Below are 15,591 nucleotides of genomic sequence, written 5' to 3'. Positions count from 1 at the left end.
GAGGTGGCCTAGCAGGTTAGCCTGAATGGTACGTCATGCAGTGAGTCGGTGCCACTGGTGTATGTGTTAGAATAAAATCTATCCAAAAGAATATATGAACCTGAACTGCCTGGCAATGCAGAATCACGGCATCTGGATATGAATCTTCTCTCAACCTTCCAAAGAGGCCCCACCATGTTACCTTCTGACTTCTTTTCTTCACCCACTGTTGAAAGTCAAGGTGGCAACTTTTTAACAGCACGTGTGTGAGGATAAGATAATCAAAGAGGGTTGTCCTTTGCAACAGGACACGCTAGCCATGTATAAAGATCCACAAAATAGACCTTTAAAAGCTCGAATGGAACAAGAAGGTAGAGACAAAGGTCAGAAATCAACAGCCCAGTGCGGGACTCCCACCAATGCAACAAAGGCTATTGGACAGTGCACTCTCATTCTCCATTCCTTCTGACACTAGTCCTGGCGGTTCCACAGTGAGCTTTTGAAGAGTGGAAAAATAGAAGAGGCTGTAAGAGAGACTCCTTCTCGAGTCTTGCTGTATGCATCAGGGGTCCCCACAACAATTTTGCAGGTCCACTTCTGGCCAGATAGTTGAGGCATATGTTCTCAACATTCGCAAACTGGGCAGTGTTGACAATCCACTGCAATTGTAGCTTAGCAAGTGGTCGGTGTGGGTATCTGTACGTGTTCAATTAGCTGTTGAAAGTGTAGGCTGCCCCAACCAGATATCGTGCATTGGGAACAGGTTGTTTCACACTGACGGTCTTGGACCACAGCAGACAACGCTATGAGACACATGTGACAGTGCTTACTTTCATAAAATTGAACAAGCATCTTATCCCTGAAGACTGTGAGGAAACGCAAGGCCCATCTATTGGAAGACCACACAGTGGATACATCTCTGCCATCGAGCAGAGCCGCTAGCATCTACATCCTAATACCACACACAAACTAGAGGCTATGCCTTAATTTATTTGGCTCCACCTACCTACCAGCAGAACCACAAATCCCTTTTTTTCTCCACTCTCACAGTGCACAGTGTACCTCCAATTTACTACCCTCTTGCCCGACCATCTAGAAGAGGGTACGGTAGTGCTGGAGCATGTGCCTCTCCATGGCATCCAGAACTGCCTCGGGGTTCAGGTCCACCTAACAAAGCGCAGTCAATGCATGCAGTATGTGCCAACATCCGTCATCACTTTGTCTCGCCTGTCCCACCTAAATGACACCACACATGGAAGTCTGCCACCACTAATGGGATGCTGCATTGTTAGAGATGTAAAAGTGGCTCTGCCAGTCAGTTATCATTGTGTCAGGTTGTGTTTGGCCAGACATGCAGGAAGGGCTGGCAAGACTGTTGGGGTGGCCTATAGTCAGGGGGAATGGGAGTCACTTGATAGAGCGTGTCCGGTGATGAGCTGTAGTATCGTCTGACACCCCCTTGCCGCCACTGACATTACTAGTATGGGGGTTCTACACTAAGTGTGTCTGTGGCAAGTGATGTGCGCTCCTTGAACACATCATCCTGCCACAGCCTAAAGTGCTTGCTCATTAAAGAGGTGCACAAGGTGGGTTTACTTGGGTTACCCCAAAAGAACAGTTTTCTGTCAGAGGTTACACATTACATGGCCTGTCTCCCCTTGACAGTCATACCCTCTTGCAAGCTGAAGTAGTTCCAAATCCATGACTAGATAGGTGGTGAGGACATTGGTGGTTATGACTTACCCTGAGCAAACCCTGAGTCTGCCTGGACTCCTCACATGGGCAGGCAGTGCGGCAGGGTCCCTAGTCTCATCCTCCAGAGCCATCCCGGTTCTTTGGCTTTCTGCAGCACTACAACCTCTTCCTCTCTCCTCTACTCTGTGGCAGCCTCTCTCTGTTTCTCGGGGAATACCACTGTCACCATGCCAAGTCCAAGCACTAGATACTAACCCATCTTCTGCATGAACTCCTCCAGTGACTCTGCAGCTACCACAACATCCTCTGTATTGGTAGCCATATCCTCCACCTTATGCTCCACCTTCCCCTCATACACTGTCTCTCTCTCTCTCTCTCCTCAATCACCTTCTTTCCCATCTCACGTTCCTTTTCAACCTCTGCATGCCCCTCCTTATGCTCTGTCTACACCTCTTTACTGACTACCTCACGCCCTTACGCAGAGGTTGAGGAGTAGTTCACCTACTCTAATTATCCACCAGCACTCCATCCACATATAAGGAAGGACATGTTGCCTAAAGTCACAATGTGCAAAACAAGTGACAAAGCAAAAATGTAGTCATGCAAGACTCACACAGTAAAAAAAGAGTTCTTGAAACACAGAAACAGTAGGGAAGGTGAATGAGCGCAGCAGGAGAGGACTTCTCATGTTCACACACACAAGGTCGAACACAAGAAAGGTTTTAGGAAGCTTTTATGTTTTTTTTTTTTTTGGTAGTGACACAAAGGGAAAAGGCAACCGGTACAAGAGGAATATATTTTGTTTTCTCAAACGTTTTTTGTACAAGGGAGCAATGGTAAAAAAGGAAGTGTTGAGAGGTAGCCTAATTAACACACAGAGAAAGACATTTAGGGATCAAGAAACACCAAAAACATCACAAACAACCACTCCTAAACTTGCAAAGGGCACTCCAAAATGCCTCCAAAACTACCAATGTGTGAGCCAGTCCTGTCCACTCCTGATTCAACAGCCAGCCGAAACCCACAAAGGAAGCATAAACAAGCTGGGTATTTTAAATGCCCCTAAACCTGTTTAAGAATGGTCCAGTGGTCTGTTTGGCTGGTCAGAATCCCAACTTGAGTGGTGTGCCTTGCAATTGGATGCCAGGCCTCAAATCCCTCCTTGAGACCTGCAGTGAGGTTTGAACCTTTGGAAAACCTGCGGGTCAAGACAGCCCGGAAAAGCTAAGCTTTCTGTGGGACACATTTTGGGAAGGTCAAGCACGCCTACTGCCCATGCACAGGCCTTAGACTTAAGTGGTTGCTGCTGTAATTTGTGGTCAACCTGCAGGTCACAGGTTCAAACTCTGCTAGGGCCTGCTCGGCTTTCCACCTTTTTGAGTTCTATGAATCGCGCTGTAAGTGTTTGATTAACTTTGGGGCTTATTTAATTTCAGAAAAGACTTTAAACAAATGCAGGCTATGATAATGAACCAGGTCTTTGGTCTAAGAACTATCCTGAATGAAATACATCATTAATTGTCATTCTTTCAACTAGGCCTGGGCACAGTGGTACAGCCATCATGATATAGTGTTATTGTAATTAATATAGTGTCTAAATCATAAATGTAAATGTGTATTAAAGTTTGTTCACAAGAGTAAACTCTTTCTCAATATTCATGTCACCCATCACTAAACAATCAATACAATTACATTTCTCAAGAAAGATAAAAAGCATACAAATTACATTGTCACGCTATTTGCCTGATGCTTCAAATGTATTAAACATACTATTATCTTTTACATCTTTTTATGGTATGGGCAAGATATCCACAGGGGTTTACATTGCATGTTTGAGAACAGCATCCATGCTCTGGGTAACTCTGGTGCAAATCTCACATACCTGTATGCAGACAATCACAATGTTGCCTAAGGGCAAGCTCAATGTAATGCAAATTGGCCAGATTAGAGGCCTCTCTGTTCATGATCCTAATTCCCACGTCAATTACTGTTGATTTTTGTAATCCTCGGTTCACAAGGTTTGGTTAGTCACAGTGTTACTTACTACATCGGGGTATCCTTTGAGGTCACCAAGACCTCTATAACCCACTCTCTGAACTCTCACTCACAAAGGGAGACACTGAATCAAGAGCAGTCACTCACTTGCTAAGTTGCCTGGCAGTGACAAGTCATCAGAAGCTCACCTCCTTCCGGCAGTTGGTGGTGCCTCAACTGCAGAAAGCCCACCAAATGAGCAAGAACACATCAGAAAGGATCCCTCATGCCCCAGTTTTCCTGTGATAGGGCAGGTGTCAGAAAAGTGAAGGGGGCAAAGGAAATGGGCGTGATTAGTTTGTTATTTATTAGGTAGTCAGAAAAGTCTTATTGATAGTGAAGTGCCTCTTTCAGGCCTGCCCATTTTGTGAAGCACTGTTGTGACTCGGTCGCAAGTGGCAAGAGACCTCTCGTGCCTCGCAGTAGTTGAGGAAGACACTGAGGAGACAGGGTGTCATCATCAGTACCGTACAAATTGAGTGAGAGTCAAAAGAGCAAACCCTCTGCTGGGGGGTAACCTCACTCTCGCCACAACTTAGTGCACACATGTACTACAGCATACCTGGCTCCCACTACAGGAGGATGGGGCAGGAACCCTTAACTGAAAGAAAGTAGGTGGGCAGGCTATTAACACACCTGCATTTTGATGCCCCACCGTGACCTATTGTAAAGTTTTCAGGCATAGGCTAGCTTCGCTTGGCGTGTGGTGACTATATCCAGGCAGATTATTTCAGTGCAATGGTAGTTGATGTAGTACCCTTGCATATAATTACCTCATCCTGAAATAAAATACAGTGCCTGACATATGATTATTTTACCCTGGCAAAGGATGACAGTAGCTTTTCATATGATAGCAGTCCAGCACTATACAATAGCTGTCACTGTTATATGATGGGAAAACATGACATATGATAGCAGTAAACTAGTATGTCTGATATGACACAGCCCTTTCCATGCTCCACTCTGCTATATCTGATACTCTCAATGTTCTTGGCCGTCATGTGGATCCACCTGAAGCCCAAAGCCAAGTGCAACTCCTGGTACGACTCAGTCCTCGTCACCCTCAAACGCAAGTGCAGGGTGGCTGAGAGGAAATGGCATGCTTCATGCACATCCTCTGACAAAGTGGCCTGCCGCCTGTTCCAAAGGCAATACCGGCTCTCTGTCCTCACCAAGAAGAGAGCTCACATCCAAGCCTGCATCTCTGCAGCATCTAACAACTGAGCTGAACTATTTAAAATATGCAAGGAACTGGCCAATCCTGCCAGAGTCTCTACCTCTCCTGTCCCTTCTCAGGCCCTCTGTACGGCACTGGCTTCTCATTTCATCTCTAAAACTCAGGACATCCTGTCCTCTCTCACCTCCTCTCCCCTTCCTCCCTCTACTCCCTGCTCTTCCTCTGGCCCTTCTTCTGCCTCCTCTCCTCCCTCCTTCTCTGCCTTTCCCCTTTTCTCCCCAGACGAGGTTTCTAGACAAGTCCGATCTATGAAAGTCTTGTCAAAATAGGTTCTTCCTTATTGCTCCAAAACCATCAAGCACCACATTGACTCCCTGGCTCCTGCCCTGGCTGACTTCTGCAACCACTCATTCGCCACTGGAGTCTTCCCTTCCCCCCTGAAGCACATCTTGTGCACCCTCTTCTTTAGAAACCCTCTGCTGACCCGTGCTGCTCGGCTAACTATCGCCCAATCGCCATCACTCCTTTTCTGGGCAAACTCCTGGAAAAGCTGGCCATCTCCCAGCTCAATCTCCACACTGAATCTGTTGGTTGTCTCCATGATCATCGGTCTGGCTTCAGAGCTGACAGAAGTATGGAAACAGCTCTTGTGAACATCCGTGAAGACCTGCTCTCCAACCTTGATTCCAACACCCCCTGTGTCCTCATCTTACTTGATCTCTCTTCTGCCTTTGACACGGTCAACCATGCCATCCTGCTCAACCGTCTCAGTGATAACCTGGGGATCACCGGTCAGGCCCTGGCGTGGCTGACTTCTTTCCTGTCTGATCGACCCTCCCAGGTTCAACTTGGGTCCTTCCTCTCCTCTATCTCTATATCTACCTGTGGTGTTCCTCTGGGGTCTAACCTCTCTCCCTGGTTGTTCAACCAATACCTGGCACGTCTTTCCCACCGCATTGCAGCACTCTGCCCCCACTTCCAGTGTTATGCGGATGACACTCAGCTCATTTTCAGGCTGCCTTCAGCCACCTCTTCTCCCTCTCATAACTCTGACTGTCTGACCACCATTCATGAGTGGTGTGCCACCAATGATCTCTGCCTTAATGCCAGTAAGACCAGGATTCTCCTCATCGGCACACCCGCTCCCTCCTTTCCTGTCACTCTCTGGCCGGCCTGTCTTCGCCCTCTTCCTGCTCCCACCTGCGAGGCTAGGGACCTCTGGGTCATCTTCGACTCCACACTCTCCTTCTCTTACCACATCTCTGATGTCTCTAAGAGGTCACACTATCAGCTGCACCTTCTCAGAGGTATTCTTCCTTTCCTCTCCTTCCTCCAGAGCTCACTGTCTCCAGAGATGTGGTTCTTTCTAGGCTGGACTATTGCAACAGCCTCTTTCTAAATCTGCCTGCTTCTACTCTCCGCCCTCTCCAACGCATCCAGAACAGGGCTGCGAGACTTATCCTTGGCCTCAAGCCCAGGGATCATATCTCTCCAGGTCTGAAATCTCCCAGTGGCTGCGAGGATTAAGTTCAAACCCCTCTGCATTGTCCACAAGGCCTTCTGGGGCATAGGGCCTCACTACCTTCAACTCTCTCTTCCTAAATATCTTCCTTCTCGAGCTCTTCGCTCATCCACCTCCAACTCCCTCAGAGTCAGTGGCTTCTCCAAGCAACGAGTTGGTGGTAGATCTCTTTCTTCGACTGGGGCCCCTTCCTGAAACTTGAGGAGAATCATCTCCGGTTCCGGAAGCACCTCAAAAACCTTTCTCTTTGCTTCTGCTTTTTCTCCTCCTCTCTGACTTCCTGGCTGATAATGAAACTGCAATGGTTACCTGGCCACCCTCTAATCACGGGCCCAGAGCCCCTCCCCCGCCAGTCGCACACCTGCACTGCCTTCCTGCCAACCCTCGCACTTGGGGACTGTTTTCTGTACCCCTAGAGTCCCACTACCAGCACTTGACACCTGATGTCTGCACTTACCCTTGCACTTTCCACCTGCTGGCTGTACTTTTACCTATTGTTTATTTATTTTATTATCCCATGTACTGCACTGTCCCCTTCCCCTCCCCCATGCACTTTCCCGATCTGAATGACACCTGGCCTAGTATGATCGCTGTCTGTCTTCCCTCTGTTCCCCCTCCCTTGCCTCATCGCGCCTTGAAACACTTGTGTATAGGCACGTTATAAATGCCATATCATATCATATAATTATCATATCATGTAAAGGCAGTATCTGACACTTGATGGCAGTACCCTTGGATGTAATGGTCTCGGGAGGATAGCTCAGGGGCAACATGCTCGCCTTGGAAGCAAGACGACCCAGAGCAACACAGGTTCGATGCCCGGTCTGCGCTTAGAAACCTCTTGGTATTAAGCACGTTATAAATAACCTATCATAGCATATCATGCCTGATATATGATGGTCCTATGTAGGTATATGATGGTAGCCTTTTACATAACGATGGTATCTCACATACAGTGGCGATTCCCATGGATCTCACGGAAGTACCCTAATATATGATGGCAGTGTCTTGACCTAAGATAGCAGGACCTGTAAATAAATGAAGCATAGAGTCATGTATGTAAAGTAACACCCTTTCCTAAGGCAGATGTACTCTGATTTCCTAACGCTAGTTACCTGGTTTATAGTGATAGTGTCTGACATGGTGATAATGCTAGGAGACATGATGGAAGCGCCTCAGACATATAATGCAGTGCCACAACAGTGCAGAGACGAACACAAGCTTGAGGTAAAGACAAGTGCCAAGACCTGGGAGCAAGGGAGAAAAGCCCTTTTCCTGGCACCTCCAGTATGGAGGCAGTGAGTGATGGAGAAATCTTTAAATGCACTGCCCAGGAACAACTGTGGCCAACGGCAGATAGGCTGAGACAATTTGGAGAGCAGTTTAAAAGGGTGGTTTTACGGCCAGAAAAGAGAAGAAACCTAGGTGAAGAATATGGTGAACATATAATGTCAACCAGAGAAAAATTGCATTGTGGAGATTGAGGTTCAAAGACTCCAATGACTGAGCGCAGTGGTGCTGACATAGTCAAGAGAACCAGAGAAGTGTTACAATGTGGGAGTTGTGGTTCAATCACTCGAAGTTACCGGCACAGAGATGCTTACAAAGAAACGTGAACCAGGGAAACATTGCCTGTCGTGAGTTGTGGTTCAGTCACAGGCGCACCCACCCTCAGAGGCGCACTGACAAATAAAAGGGAACTAGAGAGACATTGGGCCTCATTACCAGTAACCCAGTCTGGAAAAAATGCTGATAAAATGGCCGGTACTTCCAGCTCTGGCATTTATTCCAGATTTGGTTACTCCGAGACTGCCAGTAGAGGCAGGCCTGACCTGCTGGTAGTTCAGGCTCCTACCGGCAGACAAATCCCTGAAGTACTGGCACTGTTAACGGTGCTGGTGCTTCAGTGGTTCTGCTTACCCATGTTGCCGGTGCCCGTAATATCCTGGTAACACTGGTATATCGGGTGCCGGTAACAGTAAGGCACGACTACTGGCGGGGTAACTGGCAGTCTTGTAATGAGGGCCATTGTCTAATGTGAGTTTTGATTCAATCACTCCAAGGCACCGCCGTAGCGATGCTGACCAAGACAAGGAACCAGTGCAAGATTGCCTCTTAAAGTTCTGAATCCAACTCTCCAAAGAATTAGTGGCGAGATGCTGACGAGGACAAGTGAGCCGGAGAAGCATTGCCTATTGGGATTTGTGGTAGCACCTTTTCAAAGACTAAGCACGATAGTGCTGACAAGGAGGCCAAACATATGGGGAGTTTTGTTTCATATACTTCAAATAACTAGAATAAAGAGAGCTGAAAAGTCTTATTAAGAGTTGAGATACTTTTATTAGGCCAGCTCCGTGCAGGAATACCGGAGAATACAATCGGATGAAAGTGGAATTTGTACCCTGGAAATTATAGATCAGACACTCGAATCTCCCAACACAGGAAAGATCACTGACCTCAGAGAATCAAGGAAGATTTACTTTTTGGTAATTATGGCTGATACTTCAAGTGCCAAAGCTTGAGTCGTGAACTCCAGAAGGAAAGTTCAAAGAATAGTATTTGTATGGCTGAAGCAGTCGAGTGAACTGGAGGGAGCAGGGCAGCCAAAAGAAAGTAGCCCTGAAGCCTGCTGGTAAATCGGATTGGGGGTGCAGGAGGTCTGGGATGTTGTGGCAACCAGGTCAGACGAAGGGGCAAGGGAGGGCAGAGCACCAAGGGAAATAAAATACTGTCACCAGGGAGTGGCTGGGAGTACGTGGGCGGTCACTGGCAGATTCTGTCTGCATTTCCAACCACCCGATTGGCTGAGTGCCCTTCCCTGGGTGCGAATATCAGATGTTGCATACTGTCACCATTTCTGTCACAGTTTAAAGACACTGGCAGAGAGAAGGGATGTGTTCATTGTTGGAAGTCTTTTTCTTTAATGCCAAAGAGATTGACACAGTAGTTTTGAAATTCCTGGACAAAATAAGAAGAACATTAACACAACCCAAGGCCAATGACACTATACACTGGCACCCATTCAAGAGACTATGACGTACAATGATTTTCCTTGAGAGAATGTACAGAGAGACTAATCCTGACAAAGCTTGCAAAGGAAGCTGTATCTAGAAGCCCACCCATTCAAAGAAGCTCTGGTGCCAAGACTATTATAAACATTTATAGTTTGCTACAATTGCATTAAACATCATGGCAAAACCTTGACACATGATGGCCAGTCACTTGCCCAACAATACCAGTAGCATGCCATATTATGTGAACACATTAACTTTCGACATATGTAACACATAGACAGCATTGTCTACTGTACCCAATGTGCTACATCTGTACTGTAAATCATTTATAGTTAAAGATTACATTCATTTCTGCTTTGATATTAGAAAATGAAGCTCAGAATTTGCAGTTATCAGATTTTAGGTTCATATTAATACATTATGCGTACTTTTTTATATACAAGAAAACTTATTTTACAAATGTGTCAATGTTTGCATTGGCGTGCAGTCTTCGCTGTTGTAAATACTTAAGTGCCTATTTATGGCACTGAAACATGGATATTGCCGGTATAGTTTGGGAAAAGTGGTGGAAATGTTTGCTTCATGTCCTTGATCTTCAATGCAGTAAAGTAAATGGGGGGAAATCACTGACTGGGGAATCTGTCTTCTCACTCCTAGTTCGAGAACGCTGCAGAAACCGAGCTCCATTGGATAGATAACACTGTAAAGAAAATGTCATCTTTGGGCGACATACGGTTGGAGCAAGACCAAACCACTGCTCAGTTGCAAGCGCAAAAGGTACGCACATGTATTTGGGGTTCTCGGATCACATTTGCAATATATTAAACATGCATTTGAGTACTCTGATTTGATTTATACTAAACACACCGAGTTATTTGTGTAAAACCTTTTCTAACCCAAATACGTTTCTACATTCGTAGGCGTTTACTATGGAGATTTTAAGGCACAAAGATGTCATAGACCAGCTGATAGCTTCTGCAGATGAGATCATGAACAATTGCTCTGAAGAGGAGAAGCAGTCAGTGATGGTACGTCTCACAAGGACTCTCTGGTGGGAAGCAGTGCAAATGGAGGTTCTGACCTTAGTTCTGTTTTCCCAGTTACAGGTTATAGTCATTTCAGTGGTGTCATGGGGTTGTAGCAGGAGCTGCAGGTAGACTGTGCAGGTGCATCAGGTGCGCACATGCCTAACCTACATTTGCAGGAATAGATGTGGTGCAATGGCTCACGGTTGCACTCCACAGATGTCAGACTGATGTCCTTTCAAACATGTGGCTCAAACCCAGGATCTACACTGAGAATCCATTTTAGGAGCAATTATTACTAGAAAAGTTATGACCATTTCCTACAATGTGCTGTTGCTTGAAGTCAGCCTTGTGATAGTTGCCCCGCGCACCCTGGCAGCTTCACCTCTTCATTAAGAAGTTTGTCCCATAGCCTTGTGAGACCCAAGGGATTTACTGAAGCTAGGAAGCACACATTTCTTCTCAGGAACACTCCCTCTCTTTTTCATTCAGTTGTTACAAGCCACTTTGAATGCAATGTTTAAACCATGGATGTGTCTCAAACATTTGTATCCAAGCCTGAAGTGCGGATGTTTATTCAGCTCGGGTGAAGCCCTTATTGATGCTGAGCAAATTAGTTGGGGGTTTGCAGAATCACCCGAATAGTGGATGTTTCAAATGCCAGTGAACTTTATGAACTTTTCTGCAATTTGGTCTGGAAAAGTTCAAGTTAATAAAGCAGTAAATAAGGAGGACCCTACATCGGAGCGAAGGTTCATGCCACCGTCACAGGACCCCATAACATGACATGGTGGGACCTGGCAGGTCCACGCAGGGCAGTGGGGCAGGTTAATCATTTCTTTTAATTTCCACGTCTCTTGAGCTGGAAATAGAAAATATTATTCTTGAGTTGTGTTGGGAGGGTCTTGGGCAGTGGTGATGGGTCATAGGGGTGCTTTGAAAGGTCGAGGAGGAGCGAGGTTCACACCCAGAAAAGTGGTGTATTTGTATTCTCAGTTCAATTAACCTTTGGCTCAGTGACCTGTGAATGTTCACAGGTCACTTTTGGGGATGCTTACCTGGCCTTACCCCAGGTGGCATGCAGCATTTTCCCATCTGAGTTCGTTCCCATCTTCCTATGCAAAGAGAAACACACGCAACTTTCATCCTTGCCAGAAATCATCGAGCTACTGATGTTATGCCAAGTTATGTTATGCAGGTTGCGACTGCTCACCATGCACACATGCAGCCGCAGGCATGCATAGAGATTGCAAATAATCTCTGCCTGCCAGTTGCGCATTCTACAATAAAGACGCTGACCAACATTTAATTTTTCAAACCCGAATTCAGCATAAAGTGGCTAAACCTAAAGCAGTTGCCACCAAGATAGTAAAAGGACCTAGAAAGATGCCAAAGTCCTCACTAAGTATGCCACTGATTAGGGCCTCAGCTTTGTACATAAGTGTGTGGGATGCATGTTAATATGCAAACTCACTATACTCTCTGGCAAAATGCAATGCATTGACCTCAGCAGGATGAAGGGCTGAGTCAGACAACCAGGATCTCAAAACCATGTCGCACAGCATTGCCCTGTTCCTTAGTCAAGCAAATGGCGATTGAGCTCTTTGCCTGGTTCATCCAGGTTTTTTAAAAATAGAACTACTATGGATGTTACATTTTGCTTAAAGGTTTAGTTGCTAGCAATATCTATATGAATATTCTGTGAAACCATTGGGGTTCAATAGAGATGCATAGCTGTAAACGCAGATATCGGAAAATGAAGAATCCATGCAAACCTAACTCTGTCCAGACAGCATTGCTGATGCCATCAGAATTGGCACCCCACATTTCCACACTCAAAGTACAGTGCAGAGGGCAATTTCTTCTCCTGTTACCTTATACCTTGTTCTTCTCTGCATTTGCCTGAGCACGTTCTCATTTAGCAAAGTTTCGTGCTGATACCAAATAGCCCAATGACTGGAAACAGTAGAACACAATCATTGATGTCTGTGTGCATGCATTCAAACTGTTTTCCTTATCAAGGTGTTAGGAAGATCTGAGGCATGCGAGATAGAATGCAAGGCCCTCGGGACAATCTTTGAGGCAGAGCAATAGAACTGCTTCAGTGATACATTCCGGATCTTGCAAACCAAGATGACACAGTCTTAAGGTGGTAATAATGCTACAGCCTTTTTTCAAGATGATAAAGGCCCTACTACTTATTTCAGCAAGCATGCGTATGACCCTTTTCTTTGACATTAAGCAGAAAGGTATACAGTGATGTTAACGAATCGACAATAACGAATGACTTTTATAACGAACCCTAAATAATGAAAAACACAGAATTTTCTATTAAAAGTATATATGGGGTGGGGTAAGAGAATAAAACGGGTAGGGAGGGTGTTAGGGTGGGGGTAATAAAGCTAGGGAAACGGGGTGGGGATTGGGGGGAGGACCCCCACATTTAAAAACAAAAACAAATTTGATATTTTTTCGTTATTTATAATTCGTTACAAAAGTGTTTGTTATTATTTGATTCGTTATGATCACATGGAACCAGCACAAACAATGGCAATTCTCTGAAAAGTTATGACCAAGTATATTACATTCAATAAGCAAATGTTCCTGTATTATGGCCGCAGTATATGTTGTCAGTTTGTAAGCATTCTAGGGTGAGAATCCAGCAGTACTGCACCCGTCCCCAGAAGTCCGCGCAGCTCAATGGGAAATACTTTAGAATTTGATTAGATTTGCATGTGTATCATTACTGTAAATATTAGTTTACTTGCAGTGAAACTTGGACCCAAATGATGTGTCAAAATCCAGACTTTGATTGGCGTTCTCTTGTAGTATGCCATGCATGAAACAACATGCAGACTTTTATTTTTACCAGAAGGAATGTGTGCCATACTATTTTGAGACAATCCAGGTTACATCAATATGGTAGATCCCAGCTCTGAGTAAGATAGGCGTTCAGAATTCCAAAGTGCTTCCTTGAAAAAGGAAGCACCTGGCAATTAAAATTACTCTTAGTGATGGAAAACTTTGCAGAAGTTGCAAAGAGTGGCTGATTTGAATGGTGTAAACAATGTACCCGATATTGTGTTAGGATTTATAGTAGTTTTAGCCTGAAATTCCTTTGGGGAAAAGCAACCCAAAGTCTTATGCTCAGTATTATTTTGCACTTTACTATTCTGGCCTAAGAGCATGTAGAACCTGTAGAAATTCTTACTGGCCGAAACATTGTTTTGCAGTAGCACAATATGTATTTATTATTTAGCATTTTATACTGCTCTGCATGCATAGCAGGCACCAGACCGATGCGCCACAAGGCACAAGTTAAAATGTCTTCTGTCCTACAGAACAAGCTAGACACCCTGGTGAAGAAGTATGATGTCTTATGCCACCTGAACTCTGAGAGGAACCTCCAGCTCGAACGCGCACAGTCACTGGTCAGTCAATTTTGGGAAACCTATGAGGAGCTTTGCCCCTGGCTTACAGAGACGGAAACCATCATTGCCCAGCTTCCAGCACCAGCGCTGGAATATGAAACTTTAAAACAGCAACAGGAGGAAATCAGGGTAAGCATGGAGGAAAGAAAAGGCTTAGGCAACATATGCTGTAAAAGATGTGGCAGTGTGGCCATTTATCAACAAGGAATGAAAGCTTACTCCCAGAGCTACCCTTTCTGGACCTATTTGCTGATTGATGTCTGAATAATGAACCATTTCATTCTTATTTTGAAACTTTCAGTTCTCCTTAGGAAATCACAATCTTTGCATTGTAATGCAGTTAATCAACTAAACATGTTCGTTTGATATTAGTTTGATATTGGTGCCCACTTCTGCCCATCTCACCTTACATCTGTGGCAACCTTGAGCATCTCTTTTGTAGAAAGCAGTACTCCCCGTCTTTGTCCCTCGTCATGTCTAGATCTCTCACCCAGAGTACTGATTTGGCAAGCATATCAAATGTTCACACTGTTCAATGTGTTTCATGATTAACATGTTGAAATGCCTGTAGGCCAGTCATGCTGTTGAGCAAGAGCAGAAGTCTATTAATCTATTCATCTTTTTGAGCTATATGTCAACAAAAGGCCCACGATTAGAGGTATGGGAGTGCCTGTATAAGTACTTCCTTGTCCCCTATCAAAATTGTTAAGCCTGTTCTATCATCTCTATTTTAAAATCAAACAAAATCCAAGTTTTGATAACCTTTATTGGACTAACTGAAAACATTATGCTGATGATATGTTAGTTTCATTAGCTTTTGAAGTCCCAGAGACATCTTCATTAGATGGTTGTCACATTTCTATCAGGTGACCACCATCTGTTGAAGATGTCTCTGGGACTTCGAAAGCTAATGAAACTAACATATCAGCATAATATTTTGATTTAGTCCAATAAAAGATATCAACATTTTGATTTTGTTGGATTTTAAAACTAGACTAACACTGCAACAAACTCTTTTAAAACACCCTGAAGTTTGTTATTTGGATTTGTAAAGGGTATTATTAGGATGCGATCACCTTTCTATTCAAGAGTAATACCTTATAGTGCCTTGGCTTGCTGATTGACACATCTGACTGCTGTTGTACCCTACCCTGTGTCCGAAGGAATCCCCTTTAGCAATTGTTGAAGCCCTAAATTCTCCATCCTGGTCTAAGCAAGCGCACAGGATCTTTCAAGTGTCCTTAGCTCATGTAGGGTAGCTAAGGTTGAGCAGGCAAGGTACATTTCTTCTAGGCATGTAAGACAACAGAAATAAACTATACCAAGCTACTGGTTGAAATAAAGCATGGTTACAGTTGTGTATTTAATATATCCACTGTTGCAGGTAAGTGAGAACATATAATATACACATAGCCAGTGTCTAAAACCTTTACAAGCCTTTGTAGAAATGAATGGACCAGCTTTGGTATTCACAGGATCACCGAGGTGTAACTCCAGAAGCTTAGACCAACTGGAGCAAAGTGTTAAAGTTATTTCTGATTGGCTCTAGGCAAGTCTCATGACGTGTCTTACCTCAACCACAACTATTATTTCTCACTAACAAAAAAACGTGCAGCTGATTGGAGAAATGGGATGCTGGTCCTGGTGCTGTGGTTTTCTCAGTGTAAGCCTATGACTCCATTTTAATGATAGCCACCTGCGGCCAGATGTTTTG

The 15,591-nt window shown here is 44.8% G+C and overlaps 1 protein-coding gene across 19 annotated transcripts in view; it reads left to right on the top strand.

Annotated features, from left to right (window-relative positions):
- Nucleotides 1-15,591, top strand: part of DST (dystonin) — a 2,190,048-nt gene that overhangs the window by 1,965,525 nt on the left and 208,932 nt on the right. For all 19 annotated transcript variants that reach the window (XM_069606170.1, XM_069606155.1, XM_069606164.1 and 16 more), the window contains 3 exons: nt 10,079-10,198; nt 10,342-10,449; nt 13,788-14,006. In XM_069606170.1, coding sequence (XP_069462271.1) covers nt 10,079-10,198; nt 10,342-10,449; nt 13,788-14,006 — 447 coding nt within the window. The remainder of the gene's footprint in view (nt 1-10,078; nt 10,199-10,341; nt 10,450-13,787; nt 14,007-15,591) is intronic.

Source organism: Ambystoma mexicanum, chromosome 4p (genome assembly GCF_040938575.1).
Source record: "Ambystoma mexicanum isolate Mex_15411 chromosome 4p, UKY_AmexF1_1, whole genome shotgun sequence".
Classification (NCBI taxonomy): domain Eukaryota; kingdom Metazoa; phylum Chordata; class Amphibia; order Caudata; family Ambystomatidae; genus Ambystoma; species Ambystoma mexicanum.
The sequence above is the reverse complement of the archived record's forward strand: the minus strand, read 5'-3'. Positions and strand labels throughout refer to the sequence as shown.